The sequence below is a fragment of the Callithrix jacchus genome, chromosome 1, assembly GCF_049354715.1.
Source record: "Callithrix jacchus isolate 240 chromosome 1, calJac240_pri, whole genome shotgun sequence".
Taxonomy (NCBI): Eukaryota; Metazoa; Chordata; class Mammalia; order Primates; family Cebidae; genus Callithrix; species Callithrix jacchus.
In genome coordinates, this window is record NC_133502.1 from 201,265,409 (window position 1) to 201,292,596 (window position 27,188).

General features: G+C 47.0%; 1 protein-coding gene across 6 annotated transcripts in view; it reads left to right on the forward strand.

Annotated features, from left to right (window-relative positions):
- The window catches only part of OSBP2 (oxysterol binding protein 2), a 208,400-nt gene that overhangs the window by 26,483 nt on the left and 154,729 nt on the right, over positions 1-27,188 (forward strand). For all 6 annotated transcript variants that reach the window (XM_054240147.2, XM_035269708.3, XM_009009359.4 and 3 more), the window contains exon 2: positions 16,738-16,946. In XM_054240147.2, coding sequence (XP_054096122.2) covers positions 16,738-16,946 — 209 coding nt within the window. The remainder of the gene's footprint in view (positions 1-16,737; positions 16,947-27,188) is intronic.

Genomic DNA, 27,188 nt, shown 5'->3' on the forward strand with positions numbered 1-27,188 from the left:
CTTTTCCTTCTCTTTTCCTTCCTTCCTTTCTTTTCTTTTTCTTTCTTCTTTCTTTCTCTTTCTTTTTCCTTTTTTCTTCCCTCTCTCTTTCTTTCTCTCTGTCTTTTCTTTTTTTCTTTTTCTTCTTTTTTTTTGTGTTTGTGTGACTCTGTCACCCAGACTGGAGTGTAGTGGCATGATCGCAGTTCACTGCAGTCTTTACCTCTTGAGATCAAGTGATCCTCCCACCTCAGCCCTCCGAAAAGCTGGGACTACAGGCATGTCCCACCATGTCAGGCTAATTCTTTTCGAATTTTAGTAAAGACAGAGTCTCACTATATTGCCCAGCCTGGTCTCGAACTCCTGGGTGCAAGTGATTCTCCTAGCTTGGCTTCCCAGAGTGCTGCTGGGATTATAGGCATGAGCCACCACGCTTGGCCCAAATAACTTTCATACCTTACAGCTGGTTGATACAAAAATACACCCAGCTAATTTTGTATTTTTAGTAGAGATTTCACCATATTGGTCAAGCTGGTCTTGAACTCCTGTGCTCATGATCTGCCCTCCTCTGCCTCCCGAAGTGCTGGAATTACAGGCATGAGCCACTACACCTGGCCTCCACCATGTCTTTTCACGGTTTGTTAGCTCATTTCTTTTTAGCACTGAATAATATTTCATTGTCTAGGTGGACTATAGTTTATCTATTCACCCACTGAAGGACATTTTGGTCATGTGGGTATTTTGGCAATTATGAATAAAGCTGCTATAAACATCCATGTGTAGGGTTTTGTGTGGACCTCACACATCTGGCTGTGAGCTGGGCAGGGGCAAGACAGGCCAGGTCCGTGTCTCATGGAACTTGTGCTTTGGCTTGTGAGCCTGCATAACCGACAATGACCAAGTAAACCAAAATATTATTTCTGGACAGATATCCCAGTGTGCTCCATGGAAAGAGCCCTGTGCTGGTGGCAAAGAAACCAAATTATAGGCCGGGTGTGGTGGCTCAGGCCTGTAATCCCAGCACTTTGGAAGGCCAAGGCAGGTGGATCTCTTGAGGCCAGGAATTCGAGACCAGCCTGGCCAATGTGGTGAAACCCCATCTCTACTATAAATACAAAAATTAGCCAGGCATGGTGACACACACTTGTAATCCCAGCTACTACTCGGGAGGCTGAGGCATGAGAATCACTTGGACCCAGGAGGTAGAGGTTGCAATGAGCTGAGATCCCACCACTGCACTCCATCTTGGGCAATGGAGTAAGACTCTTCAGCACCCCTGCCAAAAAAACCCAAAAAACAAATTCTGGTTCTGCCTTTGGTGTTCACCAGTTCTATGGATTGGGGCATGTGATTTGTCCTTTCCTGGTCTCCTCCCCTTTCTTGGCTGTAAAATGGGGCTAATTTCCCCCAACAAATACCTGACATATGGAATATACTTGATAATACTTGGCAAATATTTGCTAAATGAATCAATGTCTGCTTTTCTTTTTTTTTTTGGGGGGGGGGAGGGGGACGGAGTTTTGCTCTTGTTACCCGGGCTGGAGTGCAATGGTGCGATCTTGGCTCACCGCAGCCTCTGCCTCCTGGGTTCAGGCAATTCTCCTGCCTCAGCCTCCTGAGTAGCTGGGATTACAGGCACGCGCCACTGTGCCCAGCTAATTTTTTTGTATTTTTAGTAGAGACAGGGTTTCACCATGTTGACCAGGATGGTCTCGATCTCTTGACCTCGTGATCCACCCGCCTCGGCCTCCCAAAGTGCTGGGATTATAGGCGTGAGCCACCACGCCTAGCCTAGGAATGCTGTGCTTTATAAATTAGTCTCATCCTATGTTTGTGTAAAAATGTAGTGATGTCTATTTACAATAGCAAAGACTTGGAACCAACCCAAATGCCCATCAATGATAGACTGGATAAAGAAAATGTGGCACATATATACCATGGAATACTATGCAGCCATAAAAAATGAGTTGATGTCCTTTCCAGGGACATGGATGAAGCTGGAAGCCATCATTCTGAGCAAACTAACACAGGAACAGAAAACCAAACACCGCATGTTCTCATTCATAAGTGGGAGTTGAACACTGAGAACACATGGACACAGGGAGGGGAACATCACACACTGGGGCCTGTTAGGGGGCAGGGGGCAAAGGAAGGGTTAGCATTAGGACAAATACCTATTGCATGCAGGCTTAAAACCTAGATGACGGGTTGACAGGTGCAGCAAACCACCATGGCACATGTATACCTATATAATAAAGCTGCACGTTCTGTACATGTATCCCAGAACTTAAAGTAAAATAAAAAATCAATAAATAAATGTAGTGGTGTGACTTTCAGTGATGGGAGAACAGCTTCCAAGTCTCCTTTTTCACTGTTATTTTTAAAATTACATTAGAAGTGTCCTTGTAGCAGCATTTATTTAACATTTCTCAAGGGAAACTTTAAATGGCAAAGAATCAGGCCAGTAGAAAAGTGAAACAATGTCAGGTCTCAGAGTGACAGCCTCATCTCCGAAAGCGAACACTGCATAAGTAGAGGCTTCCGTTTGATGGGCAGCGCCTGACACTTGTGATGCTGCGTTGTCTGAGTGGTACCATCTGACCAGCTTTGATGGCTTTTCAAAGTATAAGCGAACCTGGGACAAAAGTCCATGCAGCCCAATTGGTAAGACATGGAAGGGGCTGGGTGTAGGGAGGTGGGCCTGGCTCTGGTGGCTCAGTGCCCCGTTGGGAACCCAGCCTATGCATGTGGAACAGGGAGGTACCATCCTACCTTTCCATTACTTCTGAAATGACTGTCCATTGTGAGACATTGCTAAGGCAAGTCCTCAGGATGTGGTGGTTAGGATGAACAAGCTGAGCTTCCTTCCCTCCACCTAGGAGGGTCCTAACGGTGTTCCCTTGACCTGAGAGGTAGAAGAACTGAAAACTGCTTTTTCTCCTGTCTGTGTCTCTTAAACACTGCTCTTCCTGCCCTCTGACATGCCTCCTGTGGCCATTGCCCAAGTACACAAGCAGGTTTTTAGTCGAAAACAACAGAAAACCAATCCCAGATATTTTAAGCAAAAAAGCTCATATATTTGTGGAAGGGATCTTGGGTAGCTCATTGGCATCCCTGGAAAGGCAGGAAAATGTAGCTCTCACAGGAAAGGTGAGAACAAGGGAGGCTGGACAGCTAGCTCTGTGGCCAAAGTCATGCCACAGAACCACCCCGGAGAGGACACTGATACCTGGGCACTGGTGCCTGTGCTGCCCCTAAGAACCAGTCATTGTTGCTGCTATTTTTGCCAGGAAATAATTCTCATTCCTGTTTTTTTAAATATAAACTTTATTTGAAGTCTAATCTGTGAAGAAAAAAGTGGACAAATAAGTGTCTATCTCAGTGAATGTTCATAAAATGAACACCCTGAATAACCACTACCCCACTGAAGAAATAAAAACATGACCACCCCTTGGCTGGGCGCAGTGGCTCACACCTGTAATCCTAGCACTTTGGGAGGCCAAGGAGGGTGGGTCACTTGAGGTTGGGAGTTCAAGACCAGCCTCACCAACATGGTGAAACACCATCTCTACTAAAAATACAAAAAATTAGGCGGGTGTGGTGGCAGCCTGTAATCCCAGCTACTTGGGAGGCTGAGGCAGGAGAATTGCTTGGACCCCAGAGGCGGAGGTTGCAGTGAGCTGAGATTGCACCATTGCACTCCAGCCTGGGGGACAGAGCAAGACTCCATCTCAAAAATAAAGAAAGAAAAAAGAAAAATAAATAAAACATGACCAGCCCTGACAGCCCTTCTGTTCCCTTCCAGTCACTGTACACCAGGGAGAACCACTGTCTTAACTTGTGACTCCAGAGGTGAATTTTGCCTTTTATTGTGCTTCCTATATGTTCTCTTTGTGCATGGCTGTTTTTCTCAACATTATATGTGTGAGATTTTTCCAGGTTTTTTTGTTTGTTCATTTTCTGTTTTGGTAGAGACAGGGTCTTCCTCTGTTACTGAGGCTAAAGTGCAGTGGTATGATCATTCCTCACTGTTGCCTCAAACTCCTGGGCTCAAAGGATCCTTCTGCCTCAGCCTCCCAAGTAGCTGCGTCTACAGGCACATGTCAACATGTGCCTAACTCTTTCTTATTTTTGTAAAGACAGGTCTCTCTTTGTTACCCAGGCTGGTCTCAAACTTCTGGCTTCAAGCAGTCCTCCTGCCTTGGTCTCCCAAAGTGCTGGGATTATAGGTGGGAGCCACTGCACCTGGCCTCTTGTAGGTACTTACATGTAACTAACTCATTTATTCTCATTGCTGTATTATATTTTACCATTTGGAGGAACCGCAAAGTGGATAAACCACTATTTGTCTGTCCTGCATGCACTGAGGCAGGAGAAGCACTTGAACCCAGGAGGCCGAGATCTCACCACTGCACTTCAGCCTGGGTGACAAAAGCAAAACTCGGTCTTGAGGAAAAATAAAGTAGTACTTTAGACTTTAAAAAAAAAATTTTTTTTTTGAGACAGAGTTTCACTGTGTTGCCCAGGCTCCTGCCTCAGCCTCCCAAGTAGTTGGGATTACAGGTGCCTGCCATCATGCCTGGCTAATTTTTGGTTTTTTAGTGGACACGGGGTTTCACCATGTTGGCTGGGCTGGTCTCGAACTCCTGACCTCAGGTTATCTGCCCACCTCTGCCTCTCAAAGTGCTGGGATTATAGGCATGATGCACTGCACCTGGCCTAAAGTACTTCTTTCTTACTAATTTTAGGAGTTCTTTATATTTTCTTAATCCAAGTTCTTTTTTTGAGATGGAGTCTCACTCTGTTGCCCAGCCTGGAGTGCAGTGGTGTGATCTCAGCTCACTGCAACCTCTGCCTCCTGGGTTCAAGTGATTCTCCTGCCTTAGCCTTCAGAGTTGCTAGAATTACAAGCATGTGTCACCACGCTTGGCTAATTTTTATATTTTTGGTAGAGATGGTGTTTCACCACCATGTTGTCCAGGGGGGTCTCAAACTCCTGATCTCAGGTGATCCATCCTCCTCAGCTTCCCAAAGTGTTGGGATTACAGCATGAGCCACAGTGCCTGGCTCAAATTCTTTGTTGGGTGTATTTATTGTGGATGTGTCTCTTAATTGGTGGCTTATTTTTTGAGCATACACTTTTTGCATCTAACTCCAGATAAAGAAACCTCTGCAAATGCATTGGGTTGGTCTGCATATGCCATGGTTTCCAGGGACCTGGAACAGCAAACCTCAGGCTTTTTCAGCCTCTGTTCCCTTAGCTGGGCTTTGCTTCCTGTCGACATTCATAAGGTCCCTGGGAAATGCTTGGCAGCCATCAGAGACACCTGTCCAGGGGACAGGGTGTGCTCCCCAGCCTCTGCCCCTCTCAGCTGTCCTCATCCGGTATCCTTCCATTTATTCACCGGGGAGGCCCTCTTTGGAGAATCACTGGGCTGGGCCCTGCATTCAGACATCACACCTACTTCGGTAGCTTCTGCTATCACAACTGTTTAACGATTTCTCATCACATTTGTATTCTCAGAGGCCCGCAGTTGCAGAGGCCTCCACTCCCTGTGTGGCATCTACCCGAATGTCCCTTATATATCCCTCAAGTTTCCCTGCTCCAATAGCAGTGATGGGACATGGAGAAAGCAGTGCTTTCCTAGCTAGCTCAGAGAAACCCTGTATTATTTCTCCCAGCCCTTGGACCTGGTTTCACTTCAGCCTTGCCAGAAACTTCTAGCCAGATCCAGCCAAACAAAACCCAGAATTATTCTGCAAGCCCCCAGTGTACTTGAATCCTAATTCTTTCTTTCTTTCTTTCTTTCCTTTTTTTTTTTGAGACGGAGTTTCACTCTTGTTACCCAGGCTGGAGTACAATGGCGCGATCTCGGCTCACCGCAACCTCTGCCTCCTGGATTCAGGCAATTCTCCTGCCTCAGCCTCCTGAGTAGCTGGGATTACAGAGACGCACCACCATGCCCAGCTAATTTTTTGTATTTTCAGTAAAGACGGGGTTTCACCATGTTGGCCAGGATGGTCTCGATCTCTTGACCTCGTGATACACCCGCCTCGGCCTCCCAAAGTGCTGGGATTACAGGCATGAACCACCGCGCCCAGCCCTATGAATCCTAATTCTTTCATCCACCTCGTGCTCAGATAAGTCACTTGGTTTCTCTGCGCTGTAAAATTCTCTTTTGGTAAAAGTGGCTCGGATACTGAGCTTGACTAAGCATGGTGGCTCACACTATAATTCCAGCACTTTGGGAGGCCAAGGCAGGAGGATCCCTTGAGGCCAAGAGTTGGAGACCAGCCTGGGCGACATAACGAGACCCTGTCTCTATATAAAACAAAAGATACTGAATTTACATTACCCTGTTGTGTAAGACTTGTAAATACATGGGAAACACAAAGGCAAAACCAATAATTTGTGATAGCTGGCTGCAATTTTTGCTTTGTTATTTGTGATGGAGTGGGCATTTGATGAGCTTGGTTTTTGGAGTTTTTTTTTTTTTTGAGACAGAGTCTCCCTCTGTCATCCAGGCTGGAGCGCAGTGGCAAAATCTTGGCTCACTGCAACCTCTGCCTCTCAGGTTCAAGTGATCCTCCCACCTTAGCTTCCTGAGTAGCTGGAATTACAGGTACACGCCACCATGCCCGGTTAATTTTTGTATTTTTAGTAGAGATAGGGTTTCACCATGTTGGCCAGGTTGGTCTTGAACTTCTGAGCTCAAGTGATCTGCCCACTTCGGCCTCCCAAAGTGTTGGGATTACAAGCATGAGCCGCCATGCCCAGCCAGTTTTTGTAGTATTGTGTTAGTGTTTGTTTGTTTGACAGAGTCTCGCACTGTTACCCAGGCTGGAGTGCGGTGGGACGATCTCAGCTCACTGCACCCTCTGCCTCCCAGGTTCAAGCGATTCTACTGCCTCAGCTTTCTGAGTAGCTGGGACTACAGGCGTGTGCCACCACACCCAGCTAATTTTTATATTTTTAGTAGAGACGGGGTTTCACCATGTTGGTCAGGCTGGTCTTGACCTCCTAACCTTGTGATCCACCCACCTCGGTCTCCCAAAATGCTGGGATTACAGATGTGAGCCTCTACACTCAGCCGTTAGTGTGACTTTTGCAAGTGTGCGCTGTAATTTGGCTGATGGGCTCTGAGTATTCTGGTGCTTTGTATTTCCCTCATTAAATGAACTTTAGAAAGTTGTAACTAGTACCTGATAGTAACTTTAACTTAACCAGAAAAGGAGAGGCCATTAGAACCACAAGGAACCCATTGGTTGCAGTTACAGGAGGTGTTCATTCTGAGATGATGTTGCCCCTGGGGAGGTGCCTTAGCTGAGATTCAGCAGCGCACACCAGAAATGACCCAGGCAGAAAGAGCTGGGCTGCCAGGGTTGAGGCAGCTTCCTAACTGACTGGGAGCGCTGCTGGAGCCAGCTGGAGGCTGAGCATCTGTGAGCTGTCTAGTCCACACTCGCACTGTGATGCAGGGAGCCATGGAATCGGGAGGCTGATGGCTGCAAGGCACGTTCCCTGTCATAGATTAGCCACCACTGTGCATGCCCTTCTTCTTGCCTCCCTCTTAACTCACTTCTGTGTTTAAGTCTTGCGTCATACATGTCACTAGTGAAACCTGAATCCTGGAGTCTTTTCAGCACGTTGTCTTTGGCTCTCTGGCCTCTGTGGCATAGGAAGAGGGGGAAAGCTTTGTGTAGTTCCAGACAGCTGCGGTGCAGAACTGCTCAGGACCAAGAGGAGGTGTGTGGATGCTGCGGTGGCTCAGTTTTCTAGGCAGGAACTGTGCGGAGGGTTGAAGTGCAGCCCCACTGATTACTGCATGAGAAAAATTCAGGATGGTCATTCTAAACTAACAAGGTGTGTTCATGTTAGTTGAATTTACAGGCCTGAGAGCTGCTGAAACAAAGTATTACAAACCGCATAGCTTAAAACAACAGAAATTGGCTGGGTGCTGTGGCTTATGCTGTAATCCCAGCACTTTGGGAGGCCAAGGCAGGCAGATCACGAGATCAGGAGTCAGAGACCAGCCTGGACAACATGGTGAAATCCTGTCTCTACTAAAAACACAAAAATCAGCCAGGCTTTTGTGGACTTCTAGCCTCCAGGAGTGTGACATAATAAAGTTCTGGGTTTTTTTGTTTGTCTTTTTGAGATGGAGTCTTGCTTTGTTACTCAGGCACAATCTCGGCCCACTACAACCTCTGCTTCCCAGGTTCAAGTGAGTCTTGTGCCTCAGCCTCCTGGCTGGGATTATAGGCGGGTGCCACCATGCTGGGCTGATTTTTGTATTTTTACTAGAGATGGGGTTTCACTATGTTGCCCAGGCTGGTCTCAAACTCCAGACCTCAAGTGATCTGCCTACCTCGACCTCCCGAAGTGCTGGGATTACAGGCATGAGCTACCACACCCGGCCTTAAGTTTGCTTTTAAAGCTAATTTTATAAAGTATAAAAGTATAGTCCAGGCACGGTGGCTCATGCCTGTAATCTGGTACTTTGGGATGCTGAGGTGGGAGGACTCAAGGCCAAGAGTTCAGGACCAGCCTAGCCAATGTGTTAAAATATCATCTTTGCTAAAAATACAAAAACTAGCCAGGCATAATGGTGGGCGCCTGTAATCCCAGCTACTGGGGAGGTTGAGGCAGGAGAATTGCTTGAACCCGGGAGGTGGAGGTTGCAGTGAGTCGAGATCACGCCACTATACCCAGCCTGGGTAACAGAGCCAAACTGCATCTCAAAAAAAAAAAACAGTATAACACACATGCAGAAACATTGGTGAATTACAAAGATGTAGCTAGTGAATTTTCATGTGGTGAGCACCTCCCTTACTTCGAATTTATTTCCCTCCACTTATTGTTAACAAACAGTGGCTTGTCATTTATAGGCCTGTGTCCTTCCCAAGCTAGACCACTGAGGCCAGAAAGCTGTGTCTTATTTATTTTTGTGTCTACTCCCTCCCCAGTTTCTAGCACAGTGCCTTTATATAGTAGCCCACAGGAAGTGCTTGCTGAATTAGAATTCAGAAGGTTGGATGGGAATTTCACAGTGAATCAGGGTCACCTTGAGCTTGTGTTGAATGGAAGTTCCACATAAGGCTAAGTGCTTTGCTCCTGAGTGGTAGCTTTTGGTCTTTCTGTGCATCTGGATTCAGATTCGCTGCCCTGTCAATATTTTTTTTCCCATAGACATTTTTGTCGAAGGTCCTCTGGAAAACATAGCCCAAGGCAGGGATTAAAGAGCTGACACTTTGGGAGCTGCAATCCCACAGCAGCGAAGCAGCAAAGGCAAGTGGCAGAGGAGACATCAAAGTGACCGCCCGGCACGTTCGCTTGCTGGATGACACTGCACAGCGAGCTACAGAGAGACACCGTGGGTCGCTCAGCAAGCGAGCTTGCCTGGCACATGGTCTTTTTCAGAACATATGCAAGAAGAAAACACACCTCAGAGCCATCCACGGAGGGAAGAGTGGAAGGGGATTTATCTGCCCTGTTCCTTTTCATCTCCCATTTTCCACTATGGCATTTTATGTAAGCCCAGAAGTGGAGGGACAGCCCGACCTGGATGAGGCGTCACTGAGAGGGACAAGGAAGGAAGTGGTCGGGGGAATCTGAGAAGGCACACGAGGCTTGTGTCCAGTACAGTCCACACCTTGCGCTACTCAGGTCTGCTTGTGCCCTCCCATGAGATCAGCTCTCCTCCTTCAATATGGGAATCTCCATTTTCCTTGGAGAACAAAAACATCCTCATCCCTTCCCTGAGCAGGAAGGTACAGGTCCCATCAGTGACAGAAGCCATTTCCTGGTACTGGCCCATTGAGGTCGCCAGGAAGAATAAAGCAAGAATGTCATGAAACAAGGTCACCTGCTGCTGCTGTGGCTGGTCCTGATGCGTCATTCTTACTCATCATCTTCCTCCTGCACTACCCACTCTAGGTCCTGTCCACTCTCCATCAGCACTTTGGCTGGTCTGTAACGTTTGCACTGACAGGTCTGCGTGTGTTGTTGGTCTTGCCCATTATCAGCCAAGATACCAGGTCTGGGTGTGGTGGCTCACACCTGTAATCCCAGCACTTTGGGAGGCCAAGGTGGGTGGATCACCTGAGGTCCAGGGGTTCCAGACCAGCCTGGACAACAAGGTGAAAGCCCATCTCTACTAAAAAGACAAAAAAAATGGCCAGTGCGGTCACTCACATCTCTACTCCCAGCACTTTGGGAGGCCAAGGCAGGCAGATCACCTGAGGTCAGGAGTTCGAGACCAGCCTTGCCAACATGGTAAAACCCTGTCTCTACTAAAAATATAAAAAATTGGCTGGACATGGTGGCGGTGGCCTATAATCGCAGCTATTCAGGAAGCCGAGGCAGGAGAATCACTTGAACCCAGGAGGCAGAGGTTGCAGTGAGGTGAGATCGTGCCACTGCACTCCAGCCTGGGCAAAAAGAGTGAAACTCCATCTCAAAAAAAAAAGAAAAAATTAGCTGGGCGTGGTAGTGGGCACCTATAATCCTAGCTACTCAGGAGGCTGAGACAGAAGAATCACTTGAACCCAGGAGGCAGAGGTTGCAGGAAGCCGAGATAGGATCATGGCACTCCAGCCTGGGCAACCAGAGTGGAACTCGATCTCAAAAAAAAGAGAGAGCTCCCAGGGAGTCCTCTGGGTTTTATTCCAGACATTCTCCTCCCATCCCCAAATGGACCGCTCACCTAATTCCTCATGGCAATTAGGATCAGTGACCCCTGGCGGTAGAGTCACTGCCCTCTTTGTTGCTCACTGGCGTGAGGAGCCATAGGTGGCCAAGTGGTTGTGGGAGTGTCCAGGTCAGTGGGATCCTTGTTTCACATTCCTCCCTTACCGCAGGACTAGATCCTCTAACCCAGCTGATCCCAAGGGTGTGAGGATGGGGAGCACACACCTTGCAAAGGGCAACCATGTGTGATGGTGAGCAGGGTCACTCCTGGACCTGTCTGCTGTCACTGCAGGGACATGGCACCAGATATCAGTTGTCAGCTTAAGGCCTCGTGGAGGACAGAGGCTCAAACCTGAGGGAAGTTTCTCCATCTGTGCCCCAGCTAAGCCAGGAAGCCATTCCATTGTTTTGTCTGGCTTGCTGCCCCGAGTGCAGCTGGGTTCATGCGATTCCAGTGAATTTATGGCCAGGAGTCATGGGCACAGCTCCTAGGCTGAAATGGGCCTCTTGGTATAAGGCTGTGTTGAATGGGAGTCTAGGCCAGCACACAAGGCATGCAGTAACTTTGGACCATGGTACTACTGGAGGCATTACAGGCAGGGAAGGCAACCCCATTACTAAAAAGTGCTTCTGCATCACAAAGGTAAATTGTGTATCCCTCCAAGGTGGAAGGGTCTGATATAGTTAGTGGCTGTCTGGCTCTTCCCAAGGATGGGCCATATCAAGGAGGGCTCCATGTGGTGTCTATTGCTGGTTGGTTGAGCACTTAGTGGAGCCGCGAGATGAGCCTTGGTGCTGTAAGGACAAAACAGGAAGAAAAGCAAGGGGAGGATGCAAAGTGACGTGAGGCTTCAATGCCTGGCCACCACATTGCAGCAAACTGCAAGTCTCAGAGAGGCCACTCATGTTCTCTGGGCTCATGGACTTCTCTGGAAGGTTTGCAAGGATACCTCAGAGAGCCTGCAGTAGGGATAAATGAAGAGCATTTCCCTGCCTGGTTCCCATCCACTTCCATTCCCCACAGCTCATTGTTTAACTTGGGAGGCATTAACCCTTCCACACTGTGGGGTGGAAAAGTCCAGCTTCTTGGTGGCCACTCAGAAAGCCAGATTCCACACTCTGAGATGCAGTACTTCTCCCAAGTCCAAACATGCAGGGGTGACTTGGCTTAAATGGAGGAGGAAGAGAGAGAGCTGAGGTGGTGCACCGTTCTGCTTCGGTGCACAAGGTTTGTGTCCAATACAGCTGTGTTAGTCACTAACCACAGATGGTCTCCACGGCCTAAAAAGTAATACATTATCTATAACAGGCTTCCAGGTTCTGATAGCTGGAATCCTTGACAGAGGTAAGAGTGTACTGGGAGGCCGGGCGTGGTGGCTCACGCCTATAATCCCAGCACTTTGGGAGGCCAAGGCGGGTGGATCATGAGGTCAAGAGATCGAGTCCACACTGGTCAACAAGGTGAAACCCTGTCTCTACTAAAAATACAAAAATTAGCTGGGCATGGTGGCGTGTGCCTGTAGTCCCAGCTACTCGGGAGGCTGAGGCAGGAGAATTGCTTGAACCCAGGAGGTGGAGGTTGCGGTGAGCCGAGATCGCACCATTGCACTCCAGCCTGGGTAACGAGAGTGAAACTCCATCTCAAAAAAAAAAAGAGTGTACTGGGATCACTGTGAATATGATTTTGTTGAGAATCGATGTTAACTTAGTGGGATGTTGGTTGTGGTAAATTCTGATGTAGTTAAGTTGTACTGCAGATGTTTACTATTGTGTTTATATTTATTCTAAATACATCAGATATCAAAGTAATGCCTCAAAATGTGTCTCCTTACAAATGGCAGAAGATACATTATCATGTTTTGTTTTTTTGTTCGTTTGTTTGACGGAGTCTAGCAAGTAGTGTGATCTCGGTTCACTGCAACCTCCACCTCCTGGGTTCAGGCAATTTCCTGCCTCAGCCTCCTGAGTAGCTGGAATTACAGACATGCACCACCATGCCTGGCTAATTTTTGTATTTTTAGTAGAGACGGGGTTTCACCATGTTGGCCAGGATGGTGAAACTTGAACTCCTCACCTCAAGTGATCTGCTCACCTCAGTGCTGGGATTACAGGTGTGAGCCATCATGCCTGGCGACGTCATCATGTATTTTGGATATGAGCTCTGGTAAAACTGAGAGGCCCCAGGACATGGCCGAGTAGTGAGGCCACTGAAGCTGCTCAGGGCTCAGTAAGACCAGATGGTTCTGGAATGTTGCACACCTCCATAGGCTCTTGAGGGACAGGAGTTACCACTGCAGCTTGCAGGCTGGGTCCAGTAGTGTACTGTGAGCAGGGCTTGCACTTTGCCTCCATCTGGACTATTGGACTTCCCTGGAAGGTTAACTTTCATAGAGAGGGTTACTTCAGCCAGGATTCACAATGGGAGAAACAAAACCATTTATTTACAACATGAGCGGGTGCACCACTCCCAAACAACAATCTGCATTTTAGGAGACATGGCTACATTTTAGACCTTTTCAGGACTGAGTTTGAAGCCATTAAAAAATTTTTAAAAGCTGAATAAAAAGGATAAAAATAATACCCCTTGATAGAAAAAAACAAAACAAAACAAAAATAATAATAATACCTTGGCTAGAGGTGAAAAATGGATTGAACATAAAACATCTAAATGAAAGAGAAGAGCAGAGCTAAATTCTAAGAATAGCAAATGTATCAGACCTTGATAATTTTAAGGGTCATTAGCCCCCACATTTATATATTTCACTATATTATTTCACTATATATTTTCTTCCAAATAATTTAGAAAGCTAAACTGAAAAGTTAAAGTAAGAGGCTGGGTGTGGTGGCTCACAACACCTGTAATTCTAGCACTTTGGATGGTCAAGTTGGGAGAATAACTTGAGCTCAGGAGTTTGAGACCAGCCTGGGCAACATAGTGAGACCTTGTCTCTACAAAAAACCAAAAAAATTAGCTGGACATGGTGGCACGTGCCTATGGTCCCAGCTACTTAGGAGGCTGAGACAGGAGGATTGTTTGAGCACAGGAGTTCAAGGCTGCAGTGTGCTACTCTCTCTGTCCAGAACACTGCCCATCCCCCTCTTATTTCTGAGCTAAGCCATAATATCATTTTTGGTGAGTCACTATACTGTTTAACACCTGAACAATTTCTAGCCTAAAATGTCCTTAAATCTGAAAGTGTCAGGCTTCCAACAAGTGTGCCCAGCTTCGCAAGTTTTCTAAATTAGAGTGACTTCCCTTTGAGCAAAAGACACCAGCAGCTAAGAGTTGCACTTTCCTTCAGCTACATGTCATCTTCTCTAAGAAGTGTGCCCAAAGCACAAGGGAATTGGAAAAGACAATCACGGTTCAAAAAAAAGACAGAGGGCCGGGCGTGGTGGCTCACACCTATAATCCCAGCACTTTGGGAGGCCGAGACGGGTGGCTCACGAGGTCAAGAGATCGAGACCATCCTGGTCAACAAGATGAAACCCCATCTCTACTAAAAATACAAAAAATTAGCTTGGCATTGTGGTGCGCGCCTGTAATCCCAGCTACTCGGGAGGCTGAGGCAGGAGAATTGCTTGAACCCAGAAGGTGGAGGTTGCAGTGAGCCGAGATCGTGCCATTGCACTCCAGTCTGGGTAACAAGAGCGAAACTCCGTCTCAAAAAAAAAGACAGATGTCTTACTGAGTGTCAAGTCATTTGACTTTAGAACAGATAGAAGAATTAAAAAATGACAGATGATGGGCAGCCAGGGGAAAGAAATGAGAATTAAAAGACAGCAGAAAATTATCAAATGAGCTCCTGCCACTGGCAGTATTCGATGCTGGCCAATCACTCTTCCTCTTCTGATGCGTTACATGGGAAGAGATTTGTTACGTCACAGGGGTTCTGACTTTCCTTCAAGTGTCTAAGGGAGTGAGTTAGATCCAGTCATGATAGTTGGATCGCCATTTTCTGATATTGACTGTAATTGGAAATGGCATACACTTTAGTCACCTACACTTCCCTTTATTTTTATACCATTAGCTCCTTAATCTTGTCACTAGCCGAGGGGCCAGTTCCTTGTCATGAGGTAGCACTGTGTTTGCCCAGCCAAAGCCTTCAACTCACCCATGTAGAGCCAGAGAATGGGGCATCCTTGCTTCATAGTTCTCATGATATAACAAAAGGACAGCATCAGGGGTGACACAGGTCCCAGGGCCCTCCCAGCAGGAGATACTTCTACATCTGCCCCCACAGGCTCTGGGCCTTCAATTTCAGTTTTAGTGGCAGGATCACAACCTGCTCCAACTGCATAGTTCTTTCTTTATTTATTTATTTGAGATGGAGTCTTGCTCTGTCAGCTGTGCTGGAGTGCAGTGGCACCATCTCGGCTCACTGCAACCTCTGCTTCTTTGGTTCAAGTGATTCTCCTGCCCCAGTCTCCCAAGTAGCCTGGACTACAGGCAAACACCTCCATACCCAGCTGATTTTTTAATTTTTGTAACTGCCCAAGGTGTTTACCTTGCCTGCTGCCTAGACAGAGCAGATTCATGAAGACAGGGGAATTGCAATAGAGAAAAGCAATTCACACAGAGCCTACTGTGTGGGAGACTGGAGTTTTACTATTACTCGAATCAGTCTCCCCAAGCATTTGGGGAGCAGAGCTTTTAATAATAACGTGGTGGGTGGGTGGGGAGCCAGTGAGCCAGGAGTGCTGATTGGTCAGGGATGAAATTATAGGGAGTTGAAGCTGTCTTCTTGTACTGAGTCAGTTCCTTGGTGGGGGCCACAAGATCAGACGAGCCAGTTTATTGATCTGGGTGGTGCCAGCTTATCTACCAAGTGCAGGGTTTGCAAAATATCTCAAATGCTGATCTTAGGAGCAGTCTGAATCTTGACAGGCTGAGGATGGTGGATCCCTTGAGGTTAGGAGCCAACATGGTGAAACCCTGTCTCTACTAAAAATGAAATTGCCTTTGCAAAATTAGGCAGGGTCAGAATCTTGTAGCCTCCAACTTCATGACTTCTAAACCATAATTTGTTTTTTCTTTTTTTTTTTTTTGAGACAGAGTTTCTCTCTTGTTGCCCAGGCTGGAGTGCAATGGCACCATCTTGGCTCACCGCAACCTCGGCCTCCCAGGTTCAAGTAATTCTCCTGCCTCAGCCTCCCAAGTACCTGGAACTACAGCCATGTGCCACCATGCCTAGCTAATTTTGTATTTTTAGTAGAGATGGGGTTTCTCCATGTTTGTCAGGCTGGTCTCAAACTCCCGACCTCAGGTGATCTGCCCACCTAGGCCTCCCAAAGTGCTGGGATTACAGCGTGAGCTACTGCACCCGGCCTACTATAATTTCTAACCCTGTGGCTAATGTTAATCTAGTCCCCAGGCGAGAAGGAGGTCTGCTTTGGGAAAGGGCTCTTAGCATCTTTGTTTAAACTATAAACTACAAACTAAGTTTCTCTGAAAGTTAGTTCAGCCTATGCCCAGGAATAAACAAAGATAGCTTGGAGGTTAGAAGCAAGATGGAGTCGGTTAAGTTAGACCTCTTTCACTGTCTCAGTCATAATTTTGCAAAGGTTTCATTTTTACTAGACACTGGCTTTCATCATGTTGGCTCCTGAGCTCAAGTAATCCACCCTCCTTGGCCTCCCAAAGTGCTGGGATTACAGGCGTGAGCTACCACTCCCGACTCCAACTCCATGGTTCTAAGATGTAATGGAAAGAGTTTAGGACAGAGTCCAAGGGCTGATCTGCCTTGAGAGACCCTGGGCAGTCACTCTGCCATTTCCTGGTGTCTGCAAGGGCTTAGACCATACCAGGCACTCCCTGGACATGTGGCACCGATATAGCCCCTGCATCCCTCGGCCACTGTACGCACAGAGAGCCGTCGTGGCCTGAGATCCCCCCACAATCAAGCCATGACCAGACAGTTCCAATAGGCTTTATTTTCCAACTTCGACTCCAGGGCCTCTCCCAGCTCTGAAGGTCTGAGATTTTGAGGATTTGCCTGGAGGGTTTCTTCAGTCTGGAGCCATTGAGACTAGGAGCCTCACCCCGTTCCTTCTCTTACCTCCTACAGAAATCAGGGTGAAATGGCCCACACCTGCCGTGCAACCATCAACCTGTCCACAGCGCACATTGACACGGAGGATTCTTGTGGTATCTTGCTGACCAGTGGGGGCAGGAGCTACCACCTCAAGGCCAGCTCAGAGGTGGACCGGCAGCAGTGGATCACCGCTCTGGAGCTGGCCAAGGCCAAGGCTGTCCGCGTGATGAACACTCATTCAGGTAGTGAGCGCTCGGCACAGCGGGTGTGTACATGGTGGTGTCATGGGTCTGGAGGAAGTGGGAATTGCAAGCGGCTCTGGCTTAGTGGTGGCCAGGAGACCCAGGCCAGCCTGGATCAATCTGGAAGGTCAAGGTGTGTGCGTGTTTTGTGCGTCATCAGCAGTGAGATGCTCAGCCATTCTGTCTGGCCAGCAGTTCTTGGCATGGAAATGTTTGTGGCAGGCAGGAGCTGTGTGAACCTTTCTTTGGGCTAGTCAGGACTTCAGCAGACCCTTCAGGTCCAGAAGCAGCAGTTGGCATGGGAGTCCAGGATGGTACATCCATCCGTGCCTCAAGCTAGCCTTTCCCCCAGGTCCCTCGTCCTGGAGGGTGAAACCATTTAGCCAGAGTTTCTGCCTTTGCCTAGTGGGGATGCCAGCTCAGATGTCCTGTGAGAGACATTTTATTTCTTACTTTAATAAATTTATTTTGTTTTTTGAGAGTCTCACTCTGTCGCCCAGGCTGGAGTGCAATGGCATGAATCATAGAATCATGTGTGCCGATAGAGAAAGTTTTGGTTTTTCCATTCCAAATTTTCCTTTTCTTTACTTTCCTTGCCTAATTGTTCTGTCTAGAACTTCCAGTACAATGTTGAATAGCTTTGGGGAACAGGGCGTGCTTGACTTGTTCTTGATCTTAAAGAGGAATTTTTCATTCGTTCATCATCAAGTCTGGCATTAGCTGTGGGTTCTTCATAAATGCCCTTTATCATGTTGACAAAGTTGCCTTCTATTCCTAGCTTGCCGAGTGGGTTCATCATGAAAGGTATTCGATATTTGTCAGAATTTTTTTTCTGTACCGTTGAGATAGCCAAGTGTGGCTTTTTTCACCTTCAATCAAATTGGTGCAGTATACTGATTTTCTTTTTTTAAGACGAAGTTTTGCTCTTGTTGTCCAGGCTGGAGTGCAATGGCACAATCTCGGCTCACCACAACTTCCACCTCCCAGGCTCAAGTGATTCTCCTGCCTCAGCCTCCCAAATAGCTGGGATTACAGGCATGTGCCACCACACCCGGCTAATTCTGCATTTTCAGTAGAGATGGGGTTTCACCCTGTCGGTCAGGCTGGTCACCTCAGGTGATCTGCCCGCCTCAGCCTCCCAAAGTGCTGGGTTTGCAGGCATGAGCCACCGCGCTGGGCCTGTTTTTTGTTGTTGTTGTTGTTGAATCACCCTTCCACTCCTGGGGTAAATCCCACTTGGTCATGGTGTATCATCCTTTAAATATGCTAATGGATTTTGTTTGCCAGTACTTTGTTGAGAAATTTTGCAGCTATATTCATAAAGGGTAATAATGGTTTATAGTTTTCTCTTCTTATGATGTCTTTGTGTGGCCTCATAGAATAAGTTATTGTTTCATACTGTTCAATGTTTTGGAAAGTTTAAGAAGAATTGGTATAATTTTTTTGGGATGGTGGGGACAGGGTCTCACTCCATTGCCCAGGCTGAAGTGCAGTGGTGCAATCATGGCTCGCTGTAGCCTCAACCTCTGGGGCTCAAGCAATCCTCCCACCTCAGCCTCCATGTAACTGGGACTACAGGCATGTGCTTTCATGTCTGGCTAGTTTTTATTTTTTGATTTTTTTTGTAGAGACAGGGTCTCACTATGTTATCCAGGTTACTCTCACACTCCTGGGCTCAGTGATCCTCCCTCCTCAGCCTCCCAAGTGCTAGAATTATAGATGTGAACCACTAGGCCCGGCCTTGCAAGTTCTTTATTTTATTTTTTATTTTTTAAAGACAGGGTTTCACCATATTGGTCAGGATGGTCTCAAACTTCTGACCTCAGGTGATCCGCCTGCCTCAGCCTCCCAAAGTGCTGGGATTACAGGTGTGAGTCACCGCGCCCGGCAGGTTCTTTAAATGTTTGGTAGAATTCACCCAATGAAGTCATCTGGTCTTGGACTTTTCTTAGTTGCAAGATCTTTGATTATAGATTCAATGACCTCTTCATTGTAGGTCTGTTAAGGTATTTTATTTCTTCTTTAGTCAGTTTTCGTAATTTGAGTGTTTCTAAGTTTGTCCATTTGCATCCAGGTTATCTAATTTGTTGGCATAAAGTGTTCATAATAATCCTTTTCCTCCTGTTTTTATTTTTTTTTTTTTTTGAGACAGAGTTTCACCATATTGGTCAGGCTGGTCTGGAACTCCTGATCTCAGGTGACTCGCCTGCCTCAGTCTCCCAAAGTGCTGGGATTACAGGCATGAGCCACTGTGTCCAGCCTCATCCTGTCCTTATAACCCTTTTCATTTCTGTAAGATCATTAGTAATGTTCCCACTTTCATTTCTGATTTCAGTGATTTAAGTCTTCTCTTGTTTTCTTGGTCTAGCTGAAGGCTTGCCAATTATGTTGATCTCTTCAAAGAACCAACTTTTGCTTTCATTCATTCTATCGGTTTTTTATTCTCTTTTTCATTTACTTCAACTCTAATCTTTTTTTTTTTTGAGACAGAGTCTATAAGTATTATTACTTTCCTACTGTTACTAATTCTCGATTTTAGCAAGAATTTATGAGTGTACTTTTATTTATCTATTTATTTATTTTGAGATAGAGTATCACTCTGTCTCCCAGACTGGAGTGCAGTGGCACGATCTTGGCTCAGTGCAAGCTCCACCTCCTCGGCCTCCCAAAGTTCCTGGATTACAGGCGTGAGCCACTGCCCCCAGCTGAGTGTACTATTACTTTAAATCAAAACCTATTCTTAAACTAAGAATGCTTTTTTGTTCTTAAAGTACCAGGACATTTCCATGAGTTCTGAGTCTTCAGTTGGTTAACATTCTCTCAACCATAAGCATGTGGCCAGGAGTGCCTAATCTCCTGGGAATGTAACCCAGCAGGTTTGGCTTTATCTGGCCTTTTTTCAAGATGGAGTCACTCTGGTTGGGATGCCTTGACACTGTCACCACTGGAACAAATAAACTTATGACATTTAGCTGGATAAAGGAAGACCAGGCAGAGCCTGCTTGAATTGAAAGTTTGAAGAGTCGGGGTTTACAAATGAGGCCACGGGCTTGTTTCTTTTTTTTTGTTTGTTTTTTGTTTTTGAGAAAGAGTCTCATTCTGTCACCAAGACTGGAATACAGTGGTGCAATCTTGGCTCACTCCAACCTCCGCCTCCTGGGTTCAAGCAATTCTCCTGCCTTAGCCCCCCAAGTACCTGAGATTACAGGCATGCACCACAATCCCCAGCTAATTTTTATATTTTTAGTAGAGATGAGGTTTCCCCACATCGGCCAGGCTGGTCTTGAACTCCTGGCCTCAAATGATCCACCCACTTCAGCCTCCCAAAGTGCTGAGATTACAGGCATGAGCCATGGCGTCCAGTCACAGACTCATTTCTGTGGCACAAGCAGAACTGGGGTGGAAGTATTGAGACTGATTTCTACTTGGTGGAGGAATGAAACAGAGTACACTATAGGGGAGGGAGAGGTAAGGACCAAAGTGAAAGGTCCCAGCCAGAGGGCTGGGGCTGAGGCAGGGCCTAAGGTCCTTCCAGGGCTTGAGTGCTGTCATTCTGGGCTACGTTTGCCTTTCTTTAACTGTTCCCTTTCCAAATTTGGTAGAATATTCTGTGGTAGTGTGGACAGAACAGTGGGTCTAGGGGCAGGTCTGATGCTGGACAAGTCACTGAATCTCATGATGCTTCAGTCTCCTCATCTATGGAATGAACAATTGACCAGGCTTCTCCCCAAGCCCAGCTCTGAGGCCTTGGTCAAGTCAGTGAGTTTCTGTGCTCCATTCCCTGTCTTCGGCATTCCTGCTTAGTTGCTGGGAGGATTACATGATGGTAAATGCGAAGTGTGTGGCACGGTGGATGCAACCAACTCTGTTCATGCAGCACTGCTGGTGGGTCAGGTGTCCCACATAAACAAAAAATAAAATTCTAACGCCCCCAACCATCTGAATGGACTTCCTCCTAGGCCAGTGCACTCGAAATTTAACCTGAAAGACTGGTTCAGGCCATGATGGGAAGTGGGAGTCGGACATGTCTCATAATACCTCTCTGCTGTTGACATCGACACAGACCTTAAGTCAGATAGGAAACTTTGAGTCTATTCTCTCTGAAGGCTGCTACCTGGAGGCTTCATCTGCATGATAAACTGTGGTCTCCACCACCTCTTATCACAACCCAAGTATTCCTTTCTCGTGATGACTCTTTTTTGGGTTTGTTTTTTTTGGCTTTTTTGTTATGGAGTCTCTCTCTGCAGCCCAGGCTGGAGTGCAGTGGCACAGTCTCAACACACTGCAACCTCTGCCTCCCAGGTTCAAGCAATTCTCCCGCCTCAGCCTTTGAGTAGCTGAGATTACAGGCATGTGCCACCATGCTTAGCTAATTTTTGTATTTTTAGTAGAGTCGGGTTTCACCATGTTGGCCAGGCTGGTCTCCAACTCCTGACTGTTAAAACATGCACTCTGAATGAAGAGACCCCCCCACCAACAGGCTTTGTGTGAGCAACATGGCTGTTTATTCACCTGGGTGCGGGCCGGTGGGCTGAGTCTGAAAAGGGAGTCAGCGGAGGGCAGTGGGATAGGAGTTGGTTTTACAGGTTTGGGGTGGGCAGTGGAAAGTTACAGAAGTTACAGTTTAGGGCAGTTTTTTGAAAGCTGGGAGGGGGGTGTAGGGTCTGGAGTCATGAGGTTGACCAAGGTTAGTTGCACAGTCTAATGGCCTTAACAATTGGGGCGGGAATAAGGAACAATAGAGAATGTCTTAAAGTTAAGTAGGCACAGGGGTTGATCATTTCTCCCTGTTTTCACGGTCTTCCCGTTACTTCAGATTTTCCAGGAACTCATCGGGAGTGTCCGTGTAGGTCACAGAGATTAACATGGCGTCCATGGGGCTGTCAGTCGGCCTAAGAGACCTTACACTGACCTCAGCTTTGGGAGATTTGTCTCAGCCTCCCAAAGTGCTGGGATAACAGGCATGAGCCACTGTACCCGGCCTCTATTGGTAACTCTTTCAATGAATTGCCAATTAGAAAAAATGTAAATCTACCTATAACCTGGCAGCCCCACCTCCTTCAAGTAGTTCTGCCTTTCTGGACCAAATCAATGTATTTCTTGAATGTATTCGATTGAAATTTCATGTCTCCCTACAATACATAAAACCAAGCTGCACCTGGACCACCTTGGGCACACATTCTCAGGATCTCCTGAGGGCTGTGCTGTATCCATGGTTACTCATATTTGGCTCAGAATAAATCTCTTCAAATATTTTAGAGTTTGACTCTTTGTTAACACTCAGCACTCATAAATCATCCCACCCACAGTGGGTGGCAGGAGATGGGCAGAATCACCTGTAAGAGATCAGGTGCCCAGGGCATTTGAGAGGTGAAAGGATAAAACTGCTTTCACTGTCCCCAGGTGACTTATGTCCAGCACCATGTGTTTCCCCGAGATGAGGCACAGTGGTTCCACCAAGGGATTCACCTCTGGAAAGACATTCACCTTCTGCTCTGGGCAAAGACATGCTGCTTGTGGCTGTAGGAGGGGCAGCCATGGTCCTCCTGGGGGAGGTGTGCTCACACTTCCCAAAAGAGTGCCTGTGTCAGTCACCAAGGAGTCTGCAAGCTGGGATGGTGGCCCTTCCCTGCTAGCCCTTCCCCAGCTGTGGGCCTTCCCCGGAGCCCAGGACCAGGTGTTGGAGCAGAACGCTGTTCAGCAGCACCCAGCCACCTCTGCTCGCTGCAGTAGTGATTCTTGGCCTATGCACTTGAAATTTGACCTTTTGGGGTCTTCCAGTTTTATATTTGTGGCTCGAACTTGCCAGTTGCCTCAAATGAGCTGAAGGAAGGAACACTTATTTCCAGGCCACTTTTTTTTCTTTTTTGAGATGGAGTCTCACTCTGTAACCTAGGCTGGAGTGCAGTGGCATGATCTTGGCTCACTGCAACCTCCGCCTCCTGGGTTCAAGTGATTCTTCTACCTCAGCCTCCCGAATAGCTTCCAAGTAGTACAGGCACCTGCCACCACACCTGGCTAAGTTTTGTATTTTTGGTAGAGATAGGGTTGCCCCATATTTGCCAGGCTGGTCTCCAACTCCTGACCTCAAGTGATCCACTCACTTTGGTTTCCCAGAGTGCTGGGATTACAGGATTACTGCCTCTAGCCTAGGCCACAGTATAATTTTTATCATATAAAAATAATCCCTGGCCGGGTGAGGTAGCTCACACCTGTAATCCCAGCACTCTGGGAAGCCAAGGCGGGTAGATCACTTGAGGTCAGGAGTTTGAGATTAGCCTGGCAAACATGGGGAAACCCTATCTCTACTAAAAATACAAAAATTAGCTAGAGGCCAGGTGCAGTGGCTCATGCCCGTAATCCCAGCACTTTGGGAAGCTGAGGTAGGTGGATCACTGGAGGTCAGGAGTTAGAGATCAGCCTGGCCAACATGGTGAAACCCTGTCTCTACTCTAAATATAAAAATTAGCTGATCATGGTGGTAAACACCTGTAACCCCAGCTACTCAGGAGGCTGAGGCAGGAGAATCACTTGAACCCAGAGGCAGCAGTTACAGTGAGCTGAGATTGCCACTGCACTCCAGCCTGGACAACAGAGTGAGACTCCACCTCAAAAAAAAAAAAAAAATAGCTCAGCATATTGCGTGCCTGTAATTCCAGCTACTAGGGAGGCTGAGGCAGGAAGATTGCTTGAACCAAGGAGGTGGTGGTTGTAGTGAACTGAAATTGTACCACTGTACTGCAGCCTGGGAAACAGAGCGAGACTCCGTCTCAAAAAAAAAAAAAAAAAAAATCCCTGGTAGACTTCTGCACCTTATATGATCTTGTACTTTAACCTTTCAAAGGGAATGAATGTCATTTAAATGACATAATCCTATAAACCACAAAATATCTGAGACTATTTCAATCAATTTAGAAGTTTATTTTGCCAAAATTAAGGACTTACCCATGACACAGTTTCAGGAGGTTCTGACAGTGTGCCCAAGCAGGATACAACTTAGTTTTATACATTTTAGGCAGACACAAGACATCAATCAATGTAAGATGTACATTTGTTCAGTCCAGAAGGGCGGGACAGGGGTGCAGATGGGTGGGAGGGATGGGTGAGATTTCCAGGTCATAAGTGGATTCAAAGATTTTCCCAATAGTAGTTGATTGAAAGAGCTTATCTAAAGACCTGGAATCCATACAATGGAGTGTCTGGATTAAGATAAGAGATCCTGGAGACCAGGGTTCTTATTATGCAGATACAGCCTCCAGGTAGCAGGCCTCAGAGAGAATAGATTATAAAGGGTTCTCACCAGACTTGAAAGGTGCCACATTCTTAGTTCTCTCCTGGATCAAGGAAAAGGCCTGGAAAAGGAAAGAAATTCTTTAGAGAACGTAGATTTTCCCAAGAGACAGATTTGCGGGGCCATTTCAAAATATGTCAAATCAATGTACTTTAGGGTAAAATACTTTGATCTCTTTCAGGGCCTGCTGTTTGTCATGTGATAATATACTAGAGTTGGGCTAGAACTTGGTATCATTGCTACAAAAAGTTTTTTTTTTTAATTTAATTTTTCATTTTATTATTATTTTTAAAGACGGGGTTTCACCATATTGGTCAGGCTGGTCTTGAACTCCTGACCTCAGGTGATCCACCTGCCTCAGCCTCCCAAAGTGCTGGGATTACAACAGGCATGAGCCACCATGCCCTGCTACAAAAAGTTTTAAGATCTCTGCTTTAATGTTTAATTTACTGTTTAATTCAGGTCAACTGTGCCTGAATCTAAAGGGAGGAGGGTACAATGAGGCATGTTCAACCTCCACGTTTCATCATGGCCCTAGCAAGTTTGTGTTCGTTTTTTGAGACGGAGTTTTGCTCTTGTTGCCCAGGCTAGAGTGCAATGAATGGCACCATCTCACCACAACCTCTGCCTCCCAGGTTCAAGTTATTCTCCTGCCTCAGCCCCCCAAGTAGCTGGGATTATAGGCATGCATCACCACACCTGGCTAATTTTGTATTTTTAGTAGAGATGGGGTTTCACCATGTTGGTCAGGCTGGTCTCTAACTCCCTACCTCAGGTGATCCACCCACCTCGGACTCCCAAAGTGCTGAGATTATAGGCGTGAGCCACCGTGCATTTTTAAAGTTAACTTTGGAATGCCCTTGGCTGAAAGGAGGAGTCCATTTACATGGTTGGGGGGTGGGTTAGAATTTTGTTTTCAGTTTATAGCCCTATATGAACTTGAACTTCAGGAGTAAGGCATGGCAGCTCCCACAGAGGTGAGAACCAAGATCCCTGTGGTTGGAAGGGAGACTTGCATGTGGATTAGCACAGTGTAAGGTAGGAGGCCCTCAGTGTCTTGGAGTGGCTGTAGGTGGGGGGTGGGTGGGGGTTGTTACTGGTGGGAAGTGAGATCTGAGAAGCTTCAGAATATCAAGATGGAGGCGAGGAGGGCAGGAAAGAAGACTCTCCAGGTGGTGGGAGTGGTTGGAGCCAAAGGCTAGTGTTCAGGGACTATGGGGGTTCTCTGCGGCCTAGGCATCATAGGCAGCCACACTGCAGCATCCCTCAGCCTGGGAGTCACCAGGGGAGGTTCAAGTTAACTTGGTGGAGTCAGTTCCATGCTTCTTCCCTTGAAGCTGAGGGTATTGGCCTGGGCAGGATCTGGGACTAGGGCCTCCATCTGGCTAGGAAGGAGGTGGATGGGAGGTCTGGATAGGCTCAGTGGCCAGAGTGTAGAAGTCACCTCTCCACCTCAGGAGGCCAAACTATCTTTGCTAAGCAGCCCCCACAGAGCAGAACAATGTGCTTTCCCCAAGAATTTTGAACACTGGTTATTTGGCTCCCTTTGAAAAGGGGTTTGGATAACAGTTGCTATTGGACTTATCCCCAGGAGAAGGGCATATTTGCCTGCAGTCAGCCCTTCAGGGGAAATAAAAACTTTTCCCACATATTTCAAGTTCTCATAAGTGTTAAAACACATGCTCTGAATGAAGAGACCCCCCGCCCCAAACAGGCTTTGTGTGAGCAACATGGCTATTTACTCACCCAGGTGTGGGTGGGCTGAGTCTGAAAAGGGAGTCAGCGAAGGGCAGTGGGATAGGAGTTGGTTTTATAGTTTTGCAGTAAGCAGTGGGAAATTTCAGAAGTTATGGTTTAGGGTGGTTTTTAGCAAGCTGGGAGGGGTTGTAGGTTTGCAAGCTGGGAGGGGGGTCGTAGGAGCTAGAGTCAGGAGGTTGACCAAGGTCAGTTACATAGTCCAATGGCCTTATCAGTTGGGGTGGGAGTAAGAAGCAATAGAGAATGTCTCAAAGTTAAGTAGGTGCTGCAGGGGTTGATCACTTCTTCCTCTTTTCTAGGAACTCATCCAGAGTGTCTGTGCAGGTCACAGAGGTTAACATGGCATCCATGGTGCTGTCAGTCAGCCGAAAAGACCTTACAATAAGGATTTGAAAGCAATGAAGCCAGCATGTCCTGTAAAATGCCCTGGAATTCAGTGGCCTTTTCTCTAGTCAGTTTGGTATTCCTTCCATGGAGCTGGTTGCAGCTTTCACATTCCCTTCTACCTGTGTATTTGGGGTTGGATGATACATTTTTGCCTGTGTGGAATTTATTAGTTCTTAATTGTTATACCCAAATATTATGTCACATCAATCAAACTCTGAGAAATCAAAGGCACATAGCACTTGTGAGAATTACACTGAGTCTTTTCTTCTACTGCTTGGGGGGAAGAAAATAGATTTTTCTTTGATTCATCACTCAGAAGAAATAGACTTCAGCCAAAAATTGGGCAGACTTTTCCAAGTGCGTGAGAAATGTCAAAACTCCCTAGATGGTGTTTTCCCTTCACACTCCCTCTGTTTACGGTCCCTGTTTACCGTTGACATTGGAAGGCTCCTGTTCTGTGAAGGAAAGCAATGCAATCCTGCGAGGTCACTCGAAGGCAAAATGGTTCTTATGCACTAAAGAGCGTGCATATGTCCCTCCGCAGGCTTTGGTTGGTGTCCTTTTGTGTCCTGGGGGCTGAGCCAGATGCAGGGAACTCCAAGATGAATGGGCACAGACTTGGACCTGGCCCTTGAGGAGCTCACTGTCAGGGGCTGGGGAGAAACTTCATGTGGGTAGCACAGGTGCACTGGCACATGCAGAGGAGAGAAGAGCTGTGTCTGGGGTGGAGTAGGACCTCACCTTCCCCAAAGCCCCTTGCCTCATACCCCTCCCTGCTCTGTAGCAAGCTGCCTTATCCTCCCCAC